General features: G+C 43.8%; 1 protein-coding gene across 4 annotated transcripts in view; it reads right to left on the bottom strand.

Moving 5' to 3' along the window:
- atp8b2 (ATPase phospholipid transporting 8B2) overlaps positions 1-18,886 on the bottom strand; it is a 54,774-nt gene that overhangs the window by 11,183 nt on the left and 24,705 nt on the right. For all 4 annotated transcript variants that reach the window (XR_008357910.1, XR_008357911.1, XM_053494147.1 and 1 more), the window contains 5 exons: positions 17,491-17,655; positions 11,357-11,468; positions 7,655-7,760; positions 830-1,037; positions 536-719 (listed from right to left, as the gene is read on the bottom strand). Coding sequence is in view for 2 of the 4 variants with exons in the window: in XM_053494147.1 (XP_053350122.1) it covers positions 536-719; positions 830-1,037; positions 7,655-7,760; positions 11,357-11,468; positions 17,491-17,655 (775 nt within the window). In the remaining 2 variants the exon portion in view is untranslated. The remainder of the gene's footprint in view (positions 1-535; positions 720-829; positions 1,038-7,654; positions 7,761-11,356; positions 11,469-17,490; positions 17,656-18,886) is intronic.

Here is an 18,886-nt window from a genome sequence, read left to right as displayed (position 1 = left end):
AAGTCTTTTCCTGGCAGTGGGTGATTTTTTTTAAAACATGCCTCTAAAAATATGACTGTTATTTTCCTAAAATTCTGGTACATTTCATTTCTTAGAACCTGGTTTTGTAAATGTATACCATTAATGCCACCCCTGCATAACTATGCTACTTTACCTAATCTAGCCCACACTGTGTTTCTCCCTTATGCCCTTGGATCTCTGTATTAGATTTAATATAGCCATTAATATAACTTGAGACTAGATTTCCCATTGTATGCTTTTAAAATATAAAAGCTTGTGCACTCTGATTGTTTTTTTACCAATCAAATATCTATATCAAATCTATAAGTAAATCTTTTTTTCCATTTAAATCAGCTATTTCTATCATTAGGACATTGAGGTACAAATTTTAAACAGAATAAGCATTTACTGTTCTAACCAAATCATTGACCATAGATGTCAAAATTCCAGGGATAACAGTGGGTAATTAACATGAGTGTTCTATACCACGTTACTATTTAACTTCTATACCAGATTTCACTTTTCTGCAACTCACTCTTGATCATACTGATGTCATTTGCTCCATCTCCAATGGCAAGGGTGACGGCTTTTTTGCGTCGCTTGACGAGCTCAACCACCAGAGCTTTCTGTAGAGGTGTAACCCTGCAGCAGATCACTGCCTTACATGCGCATGCTGTCTCTAAAAATTCTTGCTCCATGTCTGACTCCAGTGCATGAGCCTGCCACAGAGACAAAAAATTATGTTTTAATGGCTGTACTTAGCAAATAATGAAAAAAGAACCTTTTTTACAAAGTACAGATCAGATTCCACAAAGCAGCTGTCACTTACCAGGCTGTGTCCACTGATAACAAGTGCAAACTCTCCACTGACAGACTCCAGCACAGAGGTAGAAATGGATTGGGTTTGGGCACGTTTCTCTATATTCGGCATCTGCTTAGTTGGATCTTTGTCAAATCCATTGCGTAGTTCTTTAGTCTCTGTCTCCTTCCCACCATCTCTTGTGCGGGCAGACTCCATCATGCGCTCCCTTGCCTTCCTGCAGAAAAGAAAAATGAATCAAACAATTTTGTCTCGTCAGATAAGAAAACAACTAATTATTTACTTTATAGTGGTTATAAGGACAGAATAGTGTAATGGGTGCTGTGTGCGGGTTTTAAGGCAGGTGTATAGACGGAGGTGATCAGGGGGGGGAAGGGTCTTTTAATATAAGGAAAGCTGAGCATAAACCGACATCTACATAAAGGAAACTAAGGAACAGCAACACAGGACATAAGAGAAACCAAAGGCTAAGCAACACAGGATCTGAACTGTACAATAACTAAACTAAGGCAAGGAGTTACACTAGGACAAGGAGTTACACTAGGAGTTACACTAGGAGTTACCCTAGGACAAGGAGTTACCCTAGGACACGCTAAGCATAAACTAAACACAACAGGCTACACATGAACTAAACACAACAGGCTGAACATAAACTAAACATAACAGGCTACACATGAACTAAACACAGACTAGGAGATAACATGACAAACTAGGAACAAAACTAAACCAAGAACAACACAAACCAGAAGCTAGGGAAGTGGCATGACACCAAGAACATTGAAACATAACACCCATTTACTTTAACTGAAGTTAATACAACAGATGCCAGACGCAAAGCAACTGAATAAAGGGCTATTTATCACAAAACTAACGGAGGCGGAGCTGGGTCACCGGGCGGAGACGGAGGTGGCGCGAGGAGCACTGGGTCGTCGCCGAACCCGGGCGGCGGAGCGAGGAGCACGACGTCGTCAGCGAAACAGGGAGGTGACTCGACGTCGACGCAAGGCGGAGGAGGAACAGCTGGATTGCATGACAAAGGCTCGCCGCTGTCGAGGCCGTCGAAGCAGGGCAGAGGCGGCAGCACGATGTCGTCCAGGCCGACGAAGCAGGGCAGAGGCGGAAGCTCACCATCAGCGTAGGGCTGGTGTTCGCCGTCGTCGAGGTCGACAAAGTAGGGCAGCGGTGGAAGCTTGCCGCAGCTGGACAGAGGCGGCTCTGGGAGACTCGAGCCCTCCACTGGGCTCTCTGGGGATTCTGGACCTCTCCACTGGGCTCTCTGGGGATTCTGGACCTCTCCACTGGGCTCTCTGGGGATTCTGGACCTCTCCACTGGGCTCTCTGGGGATTCTGGACCTGTACGGTTAAGCTGAACGAGCTGGTCCTGGAGCCGTGCACCCAACTCCAGCAGGGTTTGCATGCGCTCATGATCGTTGCTTGCCCGGCACGCATTGACCTGCTGGATGAGCTCTCCAGCCAGCTGTTGGAGCACTTGCCTCTGCTGTTGGTGCTCCACGCCGTGCCCCTTTTGCCGACACACAGACTGGGGTTTTTCCTTACCCCTGGTTCCATCGTCCTGTGTCTGTGGGGGCACGCGTTGTATAGCCAGCCTTGAGCCTCTCCAGTCCTGCTGCGTTGCTCGCTCGCCCTCTCCAGTCCTTCGCTGCTGAGCACTGCAGGGCGTCTCTCCCCTTGCTCCTGCGTGCTCCACACTGTTCCGTCGGATGGCAAGCCGACTACCCATGAGGTCCGCTTGCCCCGACGTCATGATCATAGCCCCCCCCCCCCCCAAAAAATATCCAGGGGAGGCCCCTCCGCTATACTACTTTTTGGGTCTGGCATTCTGTAACAGGTGCTGTGTGTGGGTTTTAAGGCAGGTGTATAGACAGAGGTGATCAGGGGGGAAGGGTCTTTTAATATAAGGAAAGCTAAGCATAAACAGACATCTACATAAAGGAAACTAAGGAACGGCAACACAGGACAAAAGAGAAACCAAAGGCTAAGCAACACAGGATCTAAACTGTACAATAACTAAACTAAGGCAAGGAGTTACACTAGGACAAGGAGTTACACTAGGAGTTACACTAGGACACGCTAAGCATAAGCTAAACACAACAGGCTGAACATAAACTAAACACAACAGGCTACACATGAACCAAACACAACAGGCTACACATGAACTAAACACAGACTAGGAGATAACATGACAAACTAGGAACAAAACTAAACCAAGAACAACACAAACCAGAAGCTAGGGAAGTGGCATGACACCAAGAACATTGAAACATAACACCCATTTACTTTAACTGAAGTTAATACAACAGATGCCAGACGCAGAGCAACTGAATAAAGGGCTATTTATCACAAAACTAATCAGTCTCTTTTAATTAGCTTCCTCGGTTCAGGTGAGTGTTCCCGTCACCTGACCGAGGTGTACTCTGGGAAATGAAGTTCTAGACAACTAAACTCAAAATGGAGTCTCTGCGTCTGGGTTCCTCTAGGGGCTGACCGTGACATTACCCCCCCTCCAAAGGCGCTACACCGGAGCGCCAAATGGTGGTCCAGGGCACCCTCCCCAAGGTCCCTTGTCGGTCCTCCCGACAGAGAGGCTGCAGCCGAGTTCCCTGGGCAGGGTGACGGGGGGGGGCAGTGCTGGGTCGCCGGGCGGAGACGGAGGCGGAGCTGGGTCGCCAGGCGGAGACGGAGGCGGAGCGAGGAGCACTGGGTCGTCAGCGAAACAAGGAGGTGACTCGACGTCGACGCAAGGCGGAAGAGGAACAGCTGGATTGCATGACAAAGGCTCGCCGCTGTCGAGGCCGTCGAAGCAGAGCAGAGGCGGCAGCACGATGTCGTCCAGGCCGACGACGCAGGGCAGAGGCGGAAGCTCACCATCAGCGTAGGGCTGAGGTTCGCCGTCGTCGAGGTCGACGAAGTAGGGCAGTGGGGGAAGCTTGCCGAAGCTCCCCTGGGCTCTCTGGGAGACTCGAGCCCTCCCCTGGGCTCTCTGGGAGACTCGAGCCCTCCCCTGGGCTCTCTGGGAGACTCGAGCCCTCCCCTGGGCTCTCTGGGAGACTCGAGCCCTCCCCTGGGCTCTCTGGGAGACTCGAGCCCTCCCCTGGGCTCTCTGGGGATTCTGGACCTGTACGGTTAAGCTGAACGAGCTGGTCCTGGAGCCGTGCACCCAACTCCAGCAGGGTTTGCATGCGCTCATGATCGTTGCTTGCCCGGCACGCACTGACCTGCTGGATAAGCTCTCCAGCCAGCTGTTGGAGCACTCGCCTCTGCTGTTGGTGCTCCACGCCGTGCCCCTTTTGCCGACACACCGACTGGGGTTTTTCCCTTACCCCTGGTTCCGTCGTCCTGTGTCTGTGGGGGCACGCGTTGTATAGCCAGCCTTGAGCCTCTCCAGTCCTGCTGCGTTGCTCGCTCGCCCTCTCCAGTCCTTCGCTCCTGAGCACTGCAGGGCGTCGCTCCCCTTGCTCCTGCGTGCTCCACACTGTTCCGTCGGATGGCAAGCCGACTACCCACGAGGTCCGCTTGCCCCGACATCATGATCATAGCCCCCCCCCCCCCAAATATCCAGGGGAGGCTCCTCCGCTATACTACTTTTTGGGTCTGGCATTCTGTAACGGGTGCTGTGTGTGGGTTTTAAGGCAGGTGTATAGACGGAGGTGATCAGGGGGGGAAGGGTCTTTTAATATAAGGAAAGCTGAGCATAAACCGACATTTACATAAAGGAAACTAAGGAACAGCAACACAGGACATAAGAGAAACCAAAGGCTAAGCAACACAGGATCTAAACTGTACAATAACTAAACTAAGGCAAGGAGTTACACTAGGACAAGGAGTTACACTAGGACACGCTAAGCATAAACTAAACACAACAGGCTGAACATGAACTAAACATAACAGGCTACACATGAACTAAACACAGACTAGGAGATAACATGACAAACTAGGAACAAAACTAAACCAAGAACAACACAAACCAGAAGCTAGGGAAGTGGCATGACACCAAGAACATTGAAACATAACACCCATTTACTTTAACTGAAGTTAATACAACAGATGCCAGACGCAGAGCAACTGAATAAAGGGTGATTTTTATCACAAAACTAACGGAGACGGAGCTGGGTCGCCGGGCAGAGACGGAGGCGGAGCTGGGTCGCCGGGCGGAGACGGAGGCGGAGCGAGGAGCACTGGGTCATCGCTGAACCCGGGCGGCGGAGCGAGGAGCACGACGTCGTCAGCGAAACAGGGAGGTGACTCGACGTCGACGCAAGGCGGAGGAGGAACAGCTGGATTGCATGACAAAGGCTCGCCGCTGTCGAGGCCGTCGAAGCAGGGCAGAGGCGGCAGCACGATGTCGTCCAGGCCGACGAAGCAGGGCAGAGGCGGCAGCACGATGTCGTCCAGGCCGACGACGCAGGGCAGAGGCGGAAGCTCACCATCAGCGTAGGGCTGAGGTTCGCCGTCGTCGAGGTCGACGAAGTAGGGCAGCGGGGGAAGCTTGCCGAAGCTGGACAGAGACTCGAGCCCTCCGCTGGGCTCTCTGGGAGACTCGAGCCCTCCGCTGGGCTCTCTGGGAGACTCGAGCCCTCCGCTGGGCTCTCTGGGAGACTCGAGCCCTCCGCTGGGCTCTCTGGGAGACTCGAGCCCTCCGCTGGGCTCTCTGGGAGACTCGAGCCCTCCGCTGGGCTCTCTGGGAGACTCGAGCCCTCCGCTGGGCTCTCTGGGAGACTCGAGCCCTCCGCTGGGCTCTCTGGGAGACTCGAGCCCTCCGCTGGGCTCTCTGGGAGACTCGAGCCCTCCGCTGGGCTCTCTGGGAGACTCGAGCCCTCCGCTGGGCTCTCTGGGAGACTCGAGCCCTCCGCTGGGCTCTCTGGGAGACTCGAGCCCTCCGCTGGGCTCTCTGGGAGACTCGAGCCCTCCGCTGGGCTCTCTGGGAGACTCGAGCCCTCCGCTGGGCTCTCTGGGAGACTCGAGCCCTCCGCTGGGCTCTCTGGGAGACTCGAGCCCTCCGCTGGGCTCTCTGGGAGACTCGAGCCCTCCGCTGGGCTCTCTGGGAGACTCGAGCCCTCCGCTGGGCTCTCTGGGAGACTCGAGCCCTCCGCTGGGCTCTCTGGGAGACTCGAGCCCTCCGCTGGGCTCTCTGGGAGACTCGAGCCCTCCGCTGGGCTCTCTGGGAGACTCGAGCCCTCCGCTGGGCTCTCTGGGAGACTCGAGCCCTCCGCTGGGCTCTCTGGGAGACTCGAGCCCTCCGCTGGGCTCTCTGGGAGACTCGAGCCCTCCGCTGGGCTCTCTGGGAGACTCGAGCCCTCCGCTGGGCTCTCTGGGAGACTCGAGCCCTCCGCTGGGCTCTCTGGGAGACTCGAGCCCTCCGCTGGGCTCTCTGGGAGACTCGAGCCCTCCGCTGGGCTCTCTGGGAGACTCGAGCCCTCCGCTGGGCTCTCTGGGAGACTCGAGCCCTCCGCTGGGCTCTCTGGGGATTCTGGACCTGTACGGTTAAGCTGAACGAGCTGGTCCTGGAGCCGTGCACCCAACTCCAGCAGGGTTTGCATGCGCTCATGATCGTTGCTTGCCCGGCACGCATTGACCTGCTGGATGAGCTCTCCAGCCAGCTGTTGGAGCACTCGCCTCTGCTGTTGGTGCTCCACGCCGTGCCCCTTTTGCCGACACACCGACTGGGGTTTTTCCTTACCCCTGGTTCCGTCGTCCTGTGTCTGTGGGGGCACGCGTTGTATAGCCAGCCTTGAGCCTCTCCAGTCCTGCTGCGTTGCTCGCTCGCCCTCTCCAGTCCTTCACTGCTGAGCACTGCAGGGCGTCGCTCCCCTTGCTCCTGCGTGCTCCACACGGTTCCTTCGTATGGCAAGCCGACTACCCACGAGGTCCGCTTGCCCCGACATCATGATCATAGCCCCCCCCAAAAAAATATCCAGGGGAGGCTCCTCCGCTATACTACTTTTTGGGTCTGGCATTCTGTAACGGGTGCTGTGTGTGGGTTTTAAGGCAGGTGTATAGACGGAGGTGATCAGGGGGGTAAGGGTCTTTTAATATAAGGAAAGCTGAGCATAAACAGACATCTACATAAAGGAAACTAAGTAACAGCAACACAGGACATAAGAGAAACCAAAGGCTAAGCAACACAGGATCTAAACTGTACAATAACTAAACTAAGGCAAGGAGTTACACTAGGACAAGGAGTTACACTAGGAGTTACACTAGGACAAGGAGTTACACTAGGAGTTACACTAGGACAAGGAGTTACACTAGGAGTTACACTAGGACAAGGAGTTACACTAGGAGTTACACTAGGACAAGGAGTTACACTAGGAGTTACACTAGGACAAGGAGTTACACTAGGAGTTACACTAGGACAAGGAGTTACACTAGGACACGCTAAGCATAAACTAAACACAACAGGCTGAACATAAACTAAACATAACAGGCTAACCATGAACTAAACACAGACTAGGAGATAACATGACAAACTAGGAACAAAACTAAACCAAGAACAACACAAACCAGAAGCTAGGGAAGTGGCATGACACCAAGAACATTGAAACATAACACCCACTTACTTTAACTGAAGTTAATACAACAGATGCCAGACGCAGAGCAACTGAATAAAGGGCTATTTATCACAAAACTAATCAGTCTCTTTTAATTAGCTTCCTCGGTTCAGGTGAGCGTTCCCGTCACCTGACCGAGGTGTACTCTGGGAAATGAAGTTCTAGACAACTAAACTGAAAATGGAGTCTCTGCGCCTGGCTCCCTCTAGTGGCTGACCGTGACAAATAGATAGTCAAAAATATGAATAGGTAGAATGGTCCATACCTGAGGTCAGCACGAACACTTTGGACTGTGTGCCCATTAACAATAAAGATCTCAGTCATGTCGTCAGTTAACATTTTGCATGAGTAGCCAATATTCACCGCTGTCTCTATGAGAGAAAAAAATTAGGATATTAAAAAAAATAAAAATAAATAAAATTTGGTATATTAATAAGGAAGTAAGGCATAGACCAAACACAGCCTTGACCTGTCAAGACATGGACTCTACTAAGACCTCTGAATGTACTGTATGGTGTGTTATCTGGCACCAAGCCATTAGTGGCAGATACCTGAAGTCCTGTAAGTTGTAAGGTGGTGTCTCCATGGATTTAGCTTTTTTTCCCCAGAACAACTTATACAGTAGGTGCTCAATTGTACACTGTCAAATGCTGCCTAATATATCCCATCCACTTCTTACAAGTGCCATTGTAATGAGATAATCAATGTTATTCACTTCTTTGTGGTCAGAAAGTTCGGCTGATCAGTGTATAATGAATAAATAAATTACAAGCATTTGTACTTGGGACTTTGTACCCGGGAGTTAAAATAAATGAACTTAAATGGGACATATAATAAAGCTACACATGCATTGAATCTACATTGCCCTGAAATAAAAAGCACTGTTAAAAAAAAAAAAAAAAAAAAAAACGAAACAAAACAAAACAAAAACCACTGGGAAAATTACAAAAATAAGCAAGCAAACAAACACATTTTGGCTTGGCACAGAACACTACATTTGTCAAAAAGCTACCACTGCTCTTCACCTTGGAAAGACCATCTTTACAGAAAGGTGTGGTACATAGAGTTGTTGCAAGATTGATAGGGTCAAGTATGTTTTCCAGGCTGAAAGAGTCTTTAACCTAAGGCAGAGCTAAACTAAGCCCAGAAATCAATCTGAATCTCTGTCAGAACATGAAAATCACTGCAGCAATCTGAGAGCACTTACTGTCCATGAGACTTGCAGCTTTAATTGTGGCTAAATGTATTGATGAGGTATTTATCTGGGGATGTGAATACATTCAAACAACAAATGTCTACTTTTTTTGTTAAAATAACAATTGTGGCACAATAAAAATATGCTGTACTTTCCAATATCAGACATACTATGTAAATGAAATGGTAAAAGTCCATTACTAGTACAGGTTCTAACACTTCATAATGTGGAAAAAAGATCATTGAAGTAAAAACTTACTTAAAGAAGATCACCTCTGATTGTACATATGTAAATATACTTAAAGAATGAGTCATGCATGTAAATATATTTTGAGGAATGAGTCAAGCATACAGGTCCTTCTCAAAAAATTAGCATATTGTGATAAAATTAATTATTTTCTGTAATGTACTGATAAACATTAGACTTTCATATATTTCAGATTCATTACACACAACTGAAGTAGTTCAAGCCTTTTAATTGTTTTAATATTGATGATTTTGGCATACAGCTCATGAAAACCCAAAATTCCTATCTCAAAAAATTAGCATATTTCATCCGACCAATAAAAGAAAAGTGTTTTTATTACAAAAAAAAGTCAACCTTCAAATAATTATGTTCAGTTATGCACTCAATACTTGGTCTGGAATCCTTTTGCAGAAATGACTGCTTCAATGCGGCGTGGCATGGAGGCAATCAGCCTGTGGCACTGCTGAGGTGTTATGGAGGCCCAGGATGCTTCGATAGCGGCCTTAAGCTCATCCAGAGTGTTGGGTCTTGTGTCTCTCAACTTCCTCTTCACAATATCCCACATATTCTCTATGGGGTTCAGATCAGGAGAGTTGGCAGGCCAATTGAGCACAATAATACCATGGTCAGTAAACCATTTACCAGTGGTTTTGGCACTGTGAGCAGGTGCCAGGTCGTGCTGAAAAATGAAATCTTCATCTCCATAAAGCTTTTCAGCAGATGGAAGCATGAAGTGCTCCAAAATCTCCTGATAGCTAGCTGCATTGACCCTGCCCTTGATAAAACACAGTGGACCAACACCAGCAGCTGACATGACACCACAGACCATCACTGACTGTGGGTACTTGACACTGGACTTTAGGCATTTTGGCATTTCCCTCTCCCTAGTCTTCCTCCAGACTCTGGCACCTTGATTTCTGAATGACATGCAAAATTTGCTTGCATCCAAATAAAAAACAACTTTGGACCACTGAGCAACAGTCCAGTGCTGCTTCTCTGTAGCCCAGGTCAGGCGCTTCTGCCACTGTTTCTGGTTCAAAAGTGGCTTGACCTGGGGAATGCGGCACCTGTAGCTCATTTCCTGCACACGCCTGTACACGGTGGCTCTGGATGTTTCTACTCCAGACTCAGTCCGCTGCTTCCGCAGGTCCCCCAAGGTCTGGAATCAGTCCTTCTCCACAATCTTCCTCAGGGTCCGGTCACCTCTTCTCGTTGTGCAGCGTTTTCTGCCACACTTTTTCCTTCCCACAGACTTCCCACTGAGGTGCCTTGATACAGCACTCTGGGAACAGCCTATTCGTTCAGAAATTTCTTTGTGTGTCTTACCCTCTTGCTTGAGGGTGTCAATGATGGCCTTCTGGACAGCAGTCAGGTCGGCAGTCTTACCCATGATTGCGGTTTTGAGTAATGAACCAGGCTGGGAGTATTTAAAAGCCTCAGGAATCTTTTGCAGGTGTTTAGAGTTAATTAGTTGATTCAGATGATTAGGTTAATAGCTCGTTTAGAGAACCTTTTCATGATATGCTAATTTTTTTAGATAGGAATTTTGGGTTTTCATGAGCTGTATGCCAAAATCATCAATATTAAAACAATAAAAAGCTTGAACTACTTCAGTTGTGTGTAATGAATCTAAAATATATGAAAGTCTAATGTTTATCAGTACATTACAGAAAATAATGAACTTTATCACAATATGCTAATTTTTTGAGAAGGACCTGTATAATGTCATACGTTAATACTGGTACAATCATGTGTAAAAGTCAGTACCCCCTCTTTCAATTCTATGTGATTTTTTTTGTAAAAACATCATAAAAATCATCTGATCGTAGTGGGTCTTAGTATTAGGTGAATACAGCCTCAGACAAACTAAAACATATAACTTTTTCACTGTGCCATTTTTTTTTTTTTTTTTAACAAAAACAATGTGTGTTACACATATAATATACAGGCAATATAGTAAGTACTCCCATACTGTTTCTACAGGATTTAAGAGGGTAAGCTGTCTATAGGTTAGCTCCTCTGTACGTATATCAGAGTATTCTAGAGGCAAATGTGGGACCATCTGTATGACAGGTCAAACTTGGTCAAAATTTAATAATCTAAAGCATACCAGTAAATCTACAGTACATCAGAATGGCTAAAAAATAAAAGAATCAAGGTTTTGGAATGGCTTAGTCAAAGTCCAGACCTCAATCTGAAATGCTGTCGCAGAGGGCTGTGCATTTGTGCGAATGTCCAAAAACCTCAACGAACTGAAGCAGTTTCTCCACAACGATGTAAGAGTTCCGCAAAATATAATGTTTTAGGTCTACAAGACCTACTGTAACTTCTGTTATATTAATTAAAAAAAAAAAGGAAAAGTCTGCTGGAGTATCAAGTATCACAATATATTGAATTTCTACACTTTTTGCCATCCCTACTGTATACTGTAGGTGGTGAATTCACTTAAAATGAACATACAGTCCTTTAGCTATTGTTGTACAGGTTTTGTTTATGTGGACTGTTAATAATGTGGTTCTCACTCACCTTGCTTGTCTCCAGTTAACACCCAGATTTTTATGTTAGCCAGTGATAAGATAGCGATGGTCTCAGCCACACCCTCCTGCAGCTTATCCTCTATAGCTGTGGCTCCCAAAAGCTACAACATATAATGTAAAGCAATAGATAAGCAACACACATATATCAGATAGAAAATATTTCTTATGCAAGCCCTGACATTAGGTCTGTCCCCTCTTTACTGGATCTGATTCATTTGATTTGTCTGTTAAAGTGCTTTAGCATGTGGCCAAATAGTTTACACAGCATAAAATTCTAAACTGTACAGTAACAGATTGCTACACTCTAATATACTGTGTTATTAAGGCAGCAACCTCTGAAATGTTACACTATCTGCTTACAGAAACAAATAAATATCCTTTGTTCTTGTCTGAGACTTATAAATGCATTTTATTAAACTGAATGTATTTCAAAGGTCAATATAGCTTTATGATCATTGACAATGCTTAATGCTCTAATCTTGTAATTCACTGTATACAGTACCTCTAAGGTTAAAAAGATGGATAGATGCAAAGATGCTCTCCATTTAATAAAAAAAATGAACATATTAAATAGATAAGTGAGCTTTTGGGCGAAGCAGATAAGTATTCCTATCATACAAAGTACTCGACAAAGGTAATGTGCCATTTTATGGTCAGATAAATACTTCTAGATTCTTAACATAAAGTTTGTCTAATAAAGAGTCTAGATTAGGGTCTAGATCATACAGTATCTTTCACGAGTAGGAGTAGACCCCATAGAGCAGTGGTGTTTTACCCTGGCTCTGAAGAACCCCTTGTGTTTTCTCTGCTTCATCACAGCCACATAATTTAAAACGGCTGTTCATTAACTGATTGGTTAAATAAGTTGCGCTTGGAGCTCACCGAACACTAAAGTACACAAGGCAGCGTGTCCCCCAGGACTAGGGTTGATAAAACCACCTTCATAAACATTTCATTTGTTTTGCAAGATTTCAAGTCTTCTAAATTATTATTTTTTTAAGTTATAGGACAAGATGGTACTAGTCCCTTTGAGGTTCCTCGATGCAGGAATGAAGATAATGTTATGCCTGGCCACCGGCAAACGTATGGGGCACATCATGATTTGTGTTTCAAAGTGTCATCGGGTTTTTCAGCCTTTTACTTACAATCCGTCCTCTGCTAAGCCAGACCGACCCACGCTGATCAGACCTGGGAGTGTGTCCTGGGGCCCAGCTGCAATCTCTCCTCCTAATCTACAGCCATTGTCTACTGCGTTTAGCAACCTCTGATGTCTCTTTGATGCAGAGCTTGGCCACGGATCCCTATTTCTTTAAGGAGCCTAGTACTGGATGTTGCAATAGAGGCATGGCAGCCAATCTCCACTGAGTAGACTGTTGCGCTCCAGGCCTGTTGTTTGGCCTCGAGCTTCAGTTCAGCATATCGCAGCCTCTTTTTCTCATTCTTTTGCCTCGTCTGTAACGTCCTTCCATGGCACTGTCAGCTCTATAAAATATACGGTACATCGAGATTTGGACCATAGTATCAGGTCTGGTCTTAAGGTTGAGATGACCATTTCTGATTTGTTCCTCCTTAATGGACAAATGATACATTTGGGCTTTGTGTGATGTTTTAGGGGGCATCTGGTGCATGGTGCCCTTGTAGTCAGTGCTGAGCTCCATACTTGAGTCGTTTTGAGATAAAAATGTAAGTCGCTCTGGATAAGAGCGTCTGCCAAATGCCTAAATGTAAATGTAAATGTTTTCCACCCACCACTCATTTTAAAGCTCTTATGATCACTTTTATTACCATGTTGAAAGCTAGTGGAGATATAGTGCAACTTGCCATGATACCTATTTTAAGCCAGATGGTGGTAAAGTCAGGTGTAGTGAAGCAGAACTGCAGGTCATAAAACTAGACCTTGATCAAACTTGTAATGGGCTCTGGTAATCTAAAAAAGTTGAATGTCATCGAGATGATGCTGGAACTGAGCCTAATGCATTTGCATGGTCTAGGAAGACAACATGCAGATTACTCTTCTCACTCTTGGCAATTTGGGTTTGGTGCCATGCTGGTGTGCTCCTGACATCCTGGTGGGGCTGATAATAATTATACTAGTAATGGCAGTATTGTACTGTACCATATCTACACCCATGAAGTTGATCAGCAATCATGTTTAACAGGTACTACGCCATAAAAAAGTATTTGGAATTTACTGATTTTCTTATTTTTTTAATTTTTTTATTTTTTTACACTTAATTGTTTTTCAGGCACATTTTAGTATTGTGTTAATACAAATTAAACACAAAACACATGATTAATTTACACTACTTAGCCATAACACTACATCATACACTTAATCACATCACATAACACTAACACTTTAACACTGATTATCCAATGTAGCCAATGTACCGTAGCACAAATTGTTAAACAAAGTTACAACAGGAAGGCACCAGAATGTCCCATGCAGCACAACAGACTGCACTTGGGGCCCAGCAGGCACACAGCTCAAGGTCACTGACCTGGCCTACAGTACATACTCCCCAGATCCCAATCCAATCAAGCACCCATGGGATACTGGACAAACAAGTCTAATCTATGGAGGCCCGATTAATGTGCAACCCACAGCACAAAGGATCTGTCACCAATGTCCTGGTGTCAGACACCATAGCACTGTTTTTTAAAGAAATTAATTTCTTTATTTATAACACCTTTGTCTAGAGTGTGTTATTCCACATAGATGACAGCAATCTACAATAGTATAATGTGGTTTTCTATGGTAAAGTGAAGTAAACTGGAGAATTTACTATAGTAATTGACTAAATACTACAGTATAGTAACCTGTAGTATTTACTATAGTAATTGTTTACAAACGGTACTAAACTTTAGTATTTTCTACAGTAATCGATTATAAACTGTAGTAACTTGTAATATTTACTACAATATACTATTACATTTTACTACAGTAAGGTTAGTAAATATTATAGTAAACCTATACATAAAAGGGGCACAGCAGTGCTCAAACTATTTAACTTAAATTATTAAGCTGCTATCTCAATGTACAAGCCAGTGACACTAAAGTCCATTAAGAACAGTTAGCTACTTTGCATGGTCCCTCAATTTGAATGGGTTGAATCCAAGCCCGAATTACTTGAAAACTAGACAGCTAATAATTAATGTCAACATGGGCAAAATGTCTTCTGCCTTTGTCATATGGATATAAATGGATATAAATAAAGATACTTACAAATATTATTGTATTTCTGTGAAAAGTCCATGGCCATGAAAAGTATGAGAAACCCTGATGTTTACAACTCTGACGAAATTGGAAGAGCAACACTATTTCAAAAGATAACTACGACATAACACTCGTTGTAAGATGCACATTGAATTGAAGCTGAAATTTTGTAACCATATCTCTTTCCAAAACAGCCAACTTAACTGGAGAAAATGCTTATGCATCAGTTTTACATTTTTATTTGTAAAGAACTTTGCAAACTTGAAAATCCCCAGTCAATATTTTGCTCTGTTTTGCATATGCTTAGATTAACATAAACCTTGTCTAAAGTCAAACAAATAAATTGTCCTTCCAGAAGATCCAGTTGTACGTAATATTTATCTTTCTAAGGTCGTAATGTTTTGTTTCAGTATTTATTAAAAAAAAGTTCTTTCTCATGATGCCTAGATTTCCTGAAGTGCATCTATGCACAACATGATGCTGCCACCTTCATATTTCACAGCCGGGATAGTGGTTTTCAGTCTAAAAGCCTTACCCTTTTTTCTTTAAACACAGGTCTTGTGATTGTGGCCAAACACCAGAGAACACTTCTGCATCTTTAGGTTTTCATGCTGGTCCTAAAGTAGCTACTTCTTTAGTCAGCTTCTTGGTCATGACAATATAAGCCATAGACCAATCATCCATGATGTTAAAACCTTCCTAACAGCTCTGACCCATCAAGGCATGGCACTTTACAAAACCTTCAAAGGTAAGCTGTAGAATCTAAACCAATACTTTAAAGCAGAGCCTTTAAGTTCTGTAAGTAAAGCTTCCATGCATCAGAATTGTTTGTTATGCACATCCTACTAATGCCTGATCAGATTGGGATCTGGGCAATCTCACAGCTCAGGCTTTGGGGAAAGTCCCCTCTGGATTTTTCCCTTATAGCAGTCCAAAGATGAAACCCTAAGACATGCCAAGTGAAAGTATTGGATGGAGTATTGTTTCTCCTGGGTTTACTTTTATTATTAAAGAATCGGTTATATTGAATGAGAGTAAAGAAGGGCATGTGGTGTAAAACCTATGACAAATCAAATAAGCAAAACCAATCATCCACTGTGGCAGACCCTAACAGGAGCAGCTAAGAGAGAAACAAAAGGGACATATCAAGTAATGCAAAGATGACCCAGTTGGTCTCATAAAGCCACAGGTAGTTACTTTTCAATGCGGCTCATCATAATCCTTTAGCAGGACATTTAGGTCAAGAAAAGTAATGAACCATCCAATGTGCTATTGTTATTTGCTGGGTATTCACAACAATGTTCATTGGTGCTGTGCAGCATGTTCAAAAGTTACCTGAGGACTCTCCCTATCATGACCTCTTTAAAATAATCTCCGGAGTTAGAGTCATCGAACAGAGGGTCTGTTAAAACAATTTAATCCAATGCTGAACAATATGGTTATAAAATAGGTTTGACACACCTGCTTTAAAGTCTTTGCCGAAAATGAAACTAAAAAACAAATACTTGCTCAGCATTGCTCAGTAAAATCAGAATAGGTACTTTCACCTTCTTCTTTTCTCGTTGACGTAAAAAGTATAGATTCTTGCCAGTCATCTCCCGCACGTAGAAAAGCAATCCTTATTTTCATTTACAGTAAGGTTGCTATGAGAAGTTTCCAGATTCTTGCTAGTCATCCCACGCACATACTGTAGAAGAGCAATCCTAATTAGCATTTAATGTTGCTATTAGACATTTACAGAAACTCATTAACAAGAATGTCACAGCATTATTAAGGTGCTTAAGGCACTGGACTACGGTTAGGAGGGTCCCAGGTTCAAATCCCACAACCACCAAGTTGTCCCTGTTGGGCCCTTAAGGGCTCAGAAATATAATGAGATAAAAATGTAAGTTGCTCTGAATAAGGGCATCTGCCAAATGCCTAAATATATTGGGCTTGCAATTAATTATTTTACTTATGTTCTTTTTCTGGGGCACAACAATGGTACAACATACATCTTTAATAGAGATAAACCTAAAGCAGTTGGTGCACAGGTTTTACTTTATTTTTGGGTTTTCTGAAATCAACACAGGATAGAAAATATACAGTACAGGCTTAAAATATTTATATAGCACACCTAATACTTACTGTAGCTAAGTGTCCCTTAGCAAGTTTTAGCAGTTACTACTGTAGCAGATGTTTTTGATAAACATGAACCAGTTTCTGGCAGACATCTGGTTGGATATTTGACTACCTTGCTTGGCAGAATTGGTAGTGTTTAAATAAATGTGTTGGTTTCTTGGAACAAATCCAACTTTTAAGTCCAGTACAAAAATTTTCAATAAGTTTCATGTCCCAAAAGTTATTCTACTTAATCGATTCAATGCTTTAATATGTGTTTGGGGATATTCCCTAATCATATTTACCAGTTGGTACAGTGTTCTTGCAGTTAAATACATTACCTTTACTCCTCCAAATATACATTTGGCAAAAAAATAAATAAAACCTTCCTCCAGAAAGCTTTTCTTTGTCTATCTGGTCAGCTGCTTTAGTTAGACTTAAAGGTGTCAGTTTTTAAGTATGAGCTTCTTTATTGAACAGTAGCTTTCAGTTCATGGGGATTCACTCACTCACTCACTCATCGTCTACACCGCTTCATCCTGTATTCAGGGTTGCGGGAAGCCTGAAGCCTATGCCAAGAGTGCAAGGCGACAGTGCTAAATCTGATAAATCAGTGCACAAGCTACCATCTGCATTCGTTTATAATCATTAACAGGAAATTGGGAGGCCTAGGGCTTGCCATATTACCTCAATGTTAAAAATAAAAATCCACCTTATCCAGCAGAGTTGACAAAATACATTTTTATCTATGTTTTGCTCATTTTGGTAAGACTGTTTAAAAATAAGTCATCGATAAAATACAGTACCATCATGTTCTGTTCAATTTCCTCATACGCATCAGCCAGACGATCCTCCCTGAAGTCAGTAGCTTTGTCGGCACCACGGTAACGCTCCGCCCACTCCTCCCACTGCTCCTCAGACAGATCCCGATAAGCCAGCACAAGTGTTCTTAAACCATCGCAGGCATATTCCTATTAACAAAACCCAAACAGAAACCTGCACAGTTAATGACAAGTCCTAAAACAGTAAAAGCAGTGGACGTTGCTTTACAAAAAAGTAATTTTATTCTGGGAATAAATTCTGAGCTACTGTATAAACCATAGGTAAAAAGTAATGAATTACATTTAGTCGTGTTACTGTAATTGAGTAGTTTTTTTTTTTGTACTTCTACCTTTTAAAGTAGTTTTTAAAATCTATAATTTTACTTTTACTTACAGTAAGTATGTTTTGTTTGAAGTATTGTACTTTGCTACATTTTAAATCATATTTGCTACTGAGTAAAATAAATAATAAATGAATGAATGACAATGAAAAATAATAAAAATAATACAACAGGGGAAAAAAAATTGCACCCCAGAAACCACTGCACTGATTGATTGATGGGCGGGGAGAACAAATACGCTAAATTCACAAAAACGATGGAGATAGACAAAACAGATGCCAGTGATGCAAACCCACCTGAAAGCAAAATGCCATTAAATTCTTATGAAGCAAATCCCTGGTCATGGTAACGGCCACTACTATGTTGTATACCACATTAGGTATGTATGTTGCCCTTTAAAGAGTTGCCACCACTTCCGCAGTGTGTGCTGCGGAGGTGTGTGCGTGAGAAGGAGAGAACGGAGTAGGAGCTCAGGTGTGGTGCTCACCCCTGAAACCCTCTATTCTTTTGCCATTTTCTTTACTTTCACTTTATGTTTTGTATTATAATTTTGTGACGCTGAAAGAGGCTTTTGTGGTGAACATTATTCTTGGCTCAGAGCTCTTTTTCCCTCGGCTATCCAGCGCAAAGCGTCACACCATATTTAAGCGACCACTTTGATTTCAAGCACAATAAAGGCAACAGCTTTATTATACAAAGGTGTTCCTTCAATTAAAATCAACTAGTTTGAGATTTATATCTCTTTGTCTTTTTTAAACTACAGTAGAATCCCCCAACCCACCCCCTCTGTTAAAAAATAACTTGTTAACTTTTACTAAAATACATTTTTAATGAGCTACTTTTTGCTTTTACTTAAGTAGATTTTTATAATTGAAACTTTATTTGTATTTCATTAAAATTTGACTAAAATAATAGTACTTGAGTACAAAAGTTTATTACTCTTTCACCTCTGGTATAAACTAACAGTAAAGTAGTTTACAAGTGGGGTAGCAGACACTAACCATCAGAATAAGGCCACTAGATGGCAGAGTTTAACCACT

Source organism: Clarias gariepinus, chromosome 4 (genome assembly GCF_024256425.1).
Source record: "Clarias gariepinus isolate MV-2021 ecotype Netherlands chromosome 4, CGAR_prim_01v2, whole genome shotgun sequence".
Classification (NCBI taxonomy): domain Eukaryota; kingdom Metazoa; phylum Chordata; class Actinopteri; order Siluriformes; family Clariidae; genus Clarias; species Clarias gariepinus.
The sequence above is the reverse complement of the archived record's forward strand: the minus strand, read 5'-3'. Positions and strand labels throughout refer to the sequence as shown.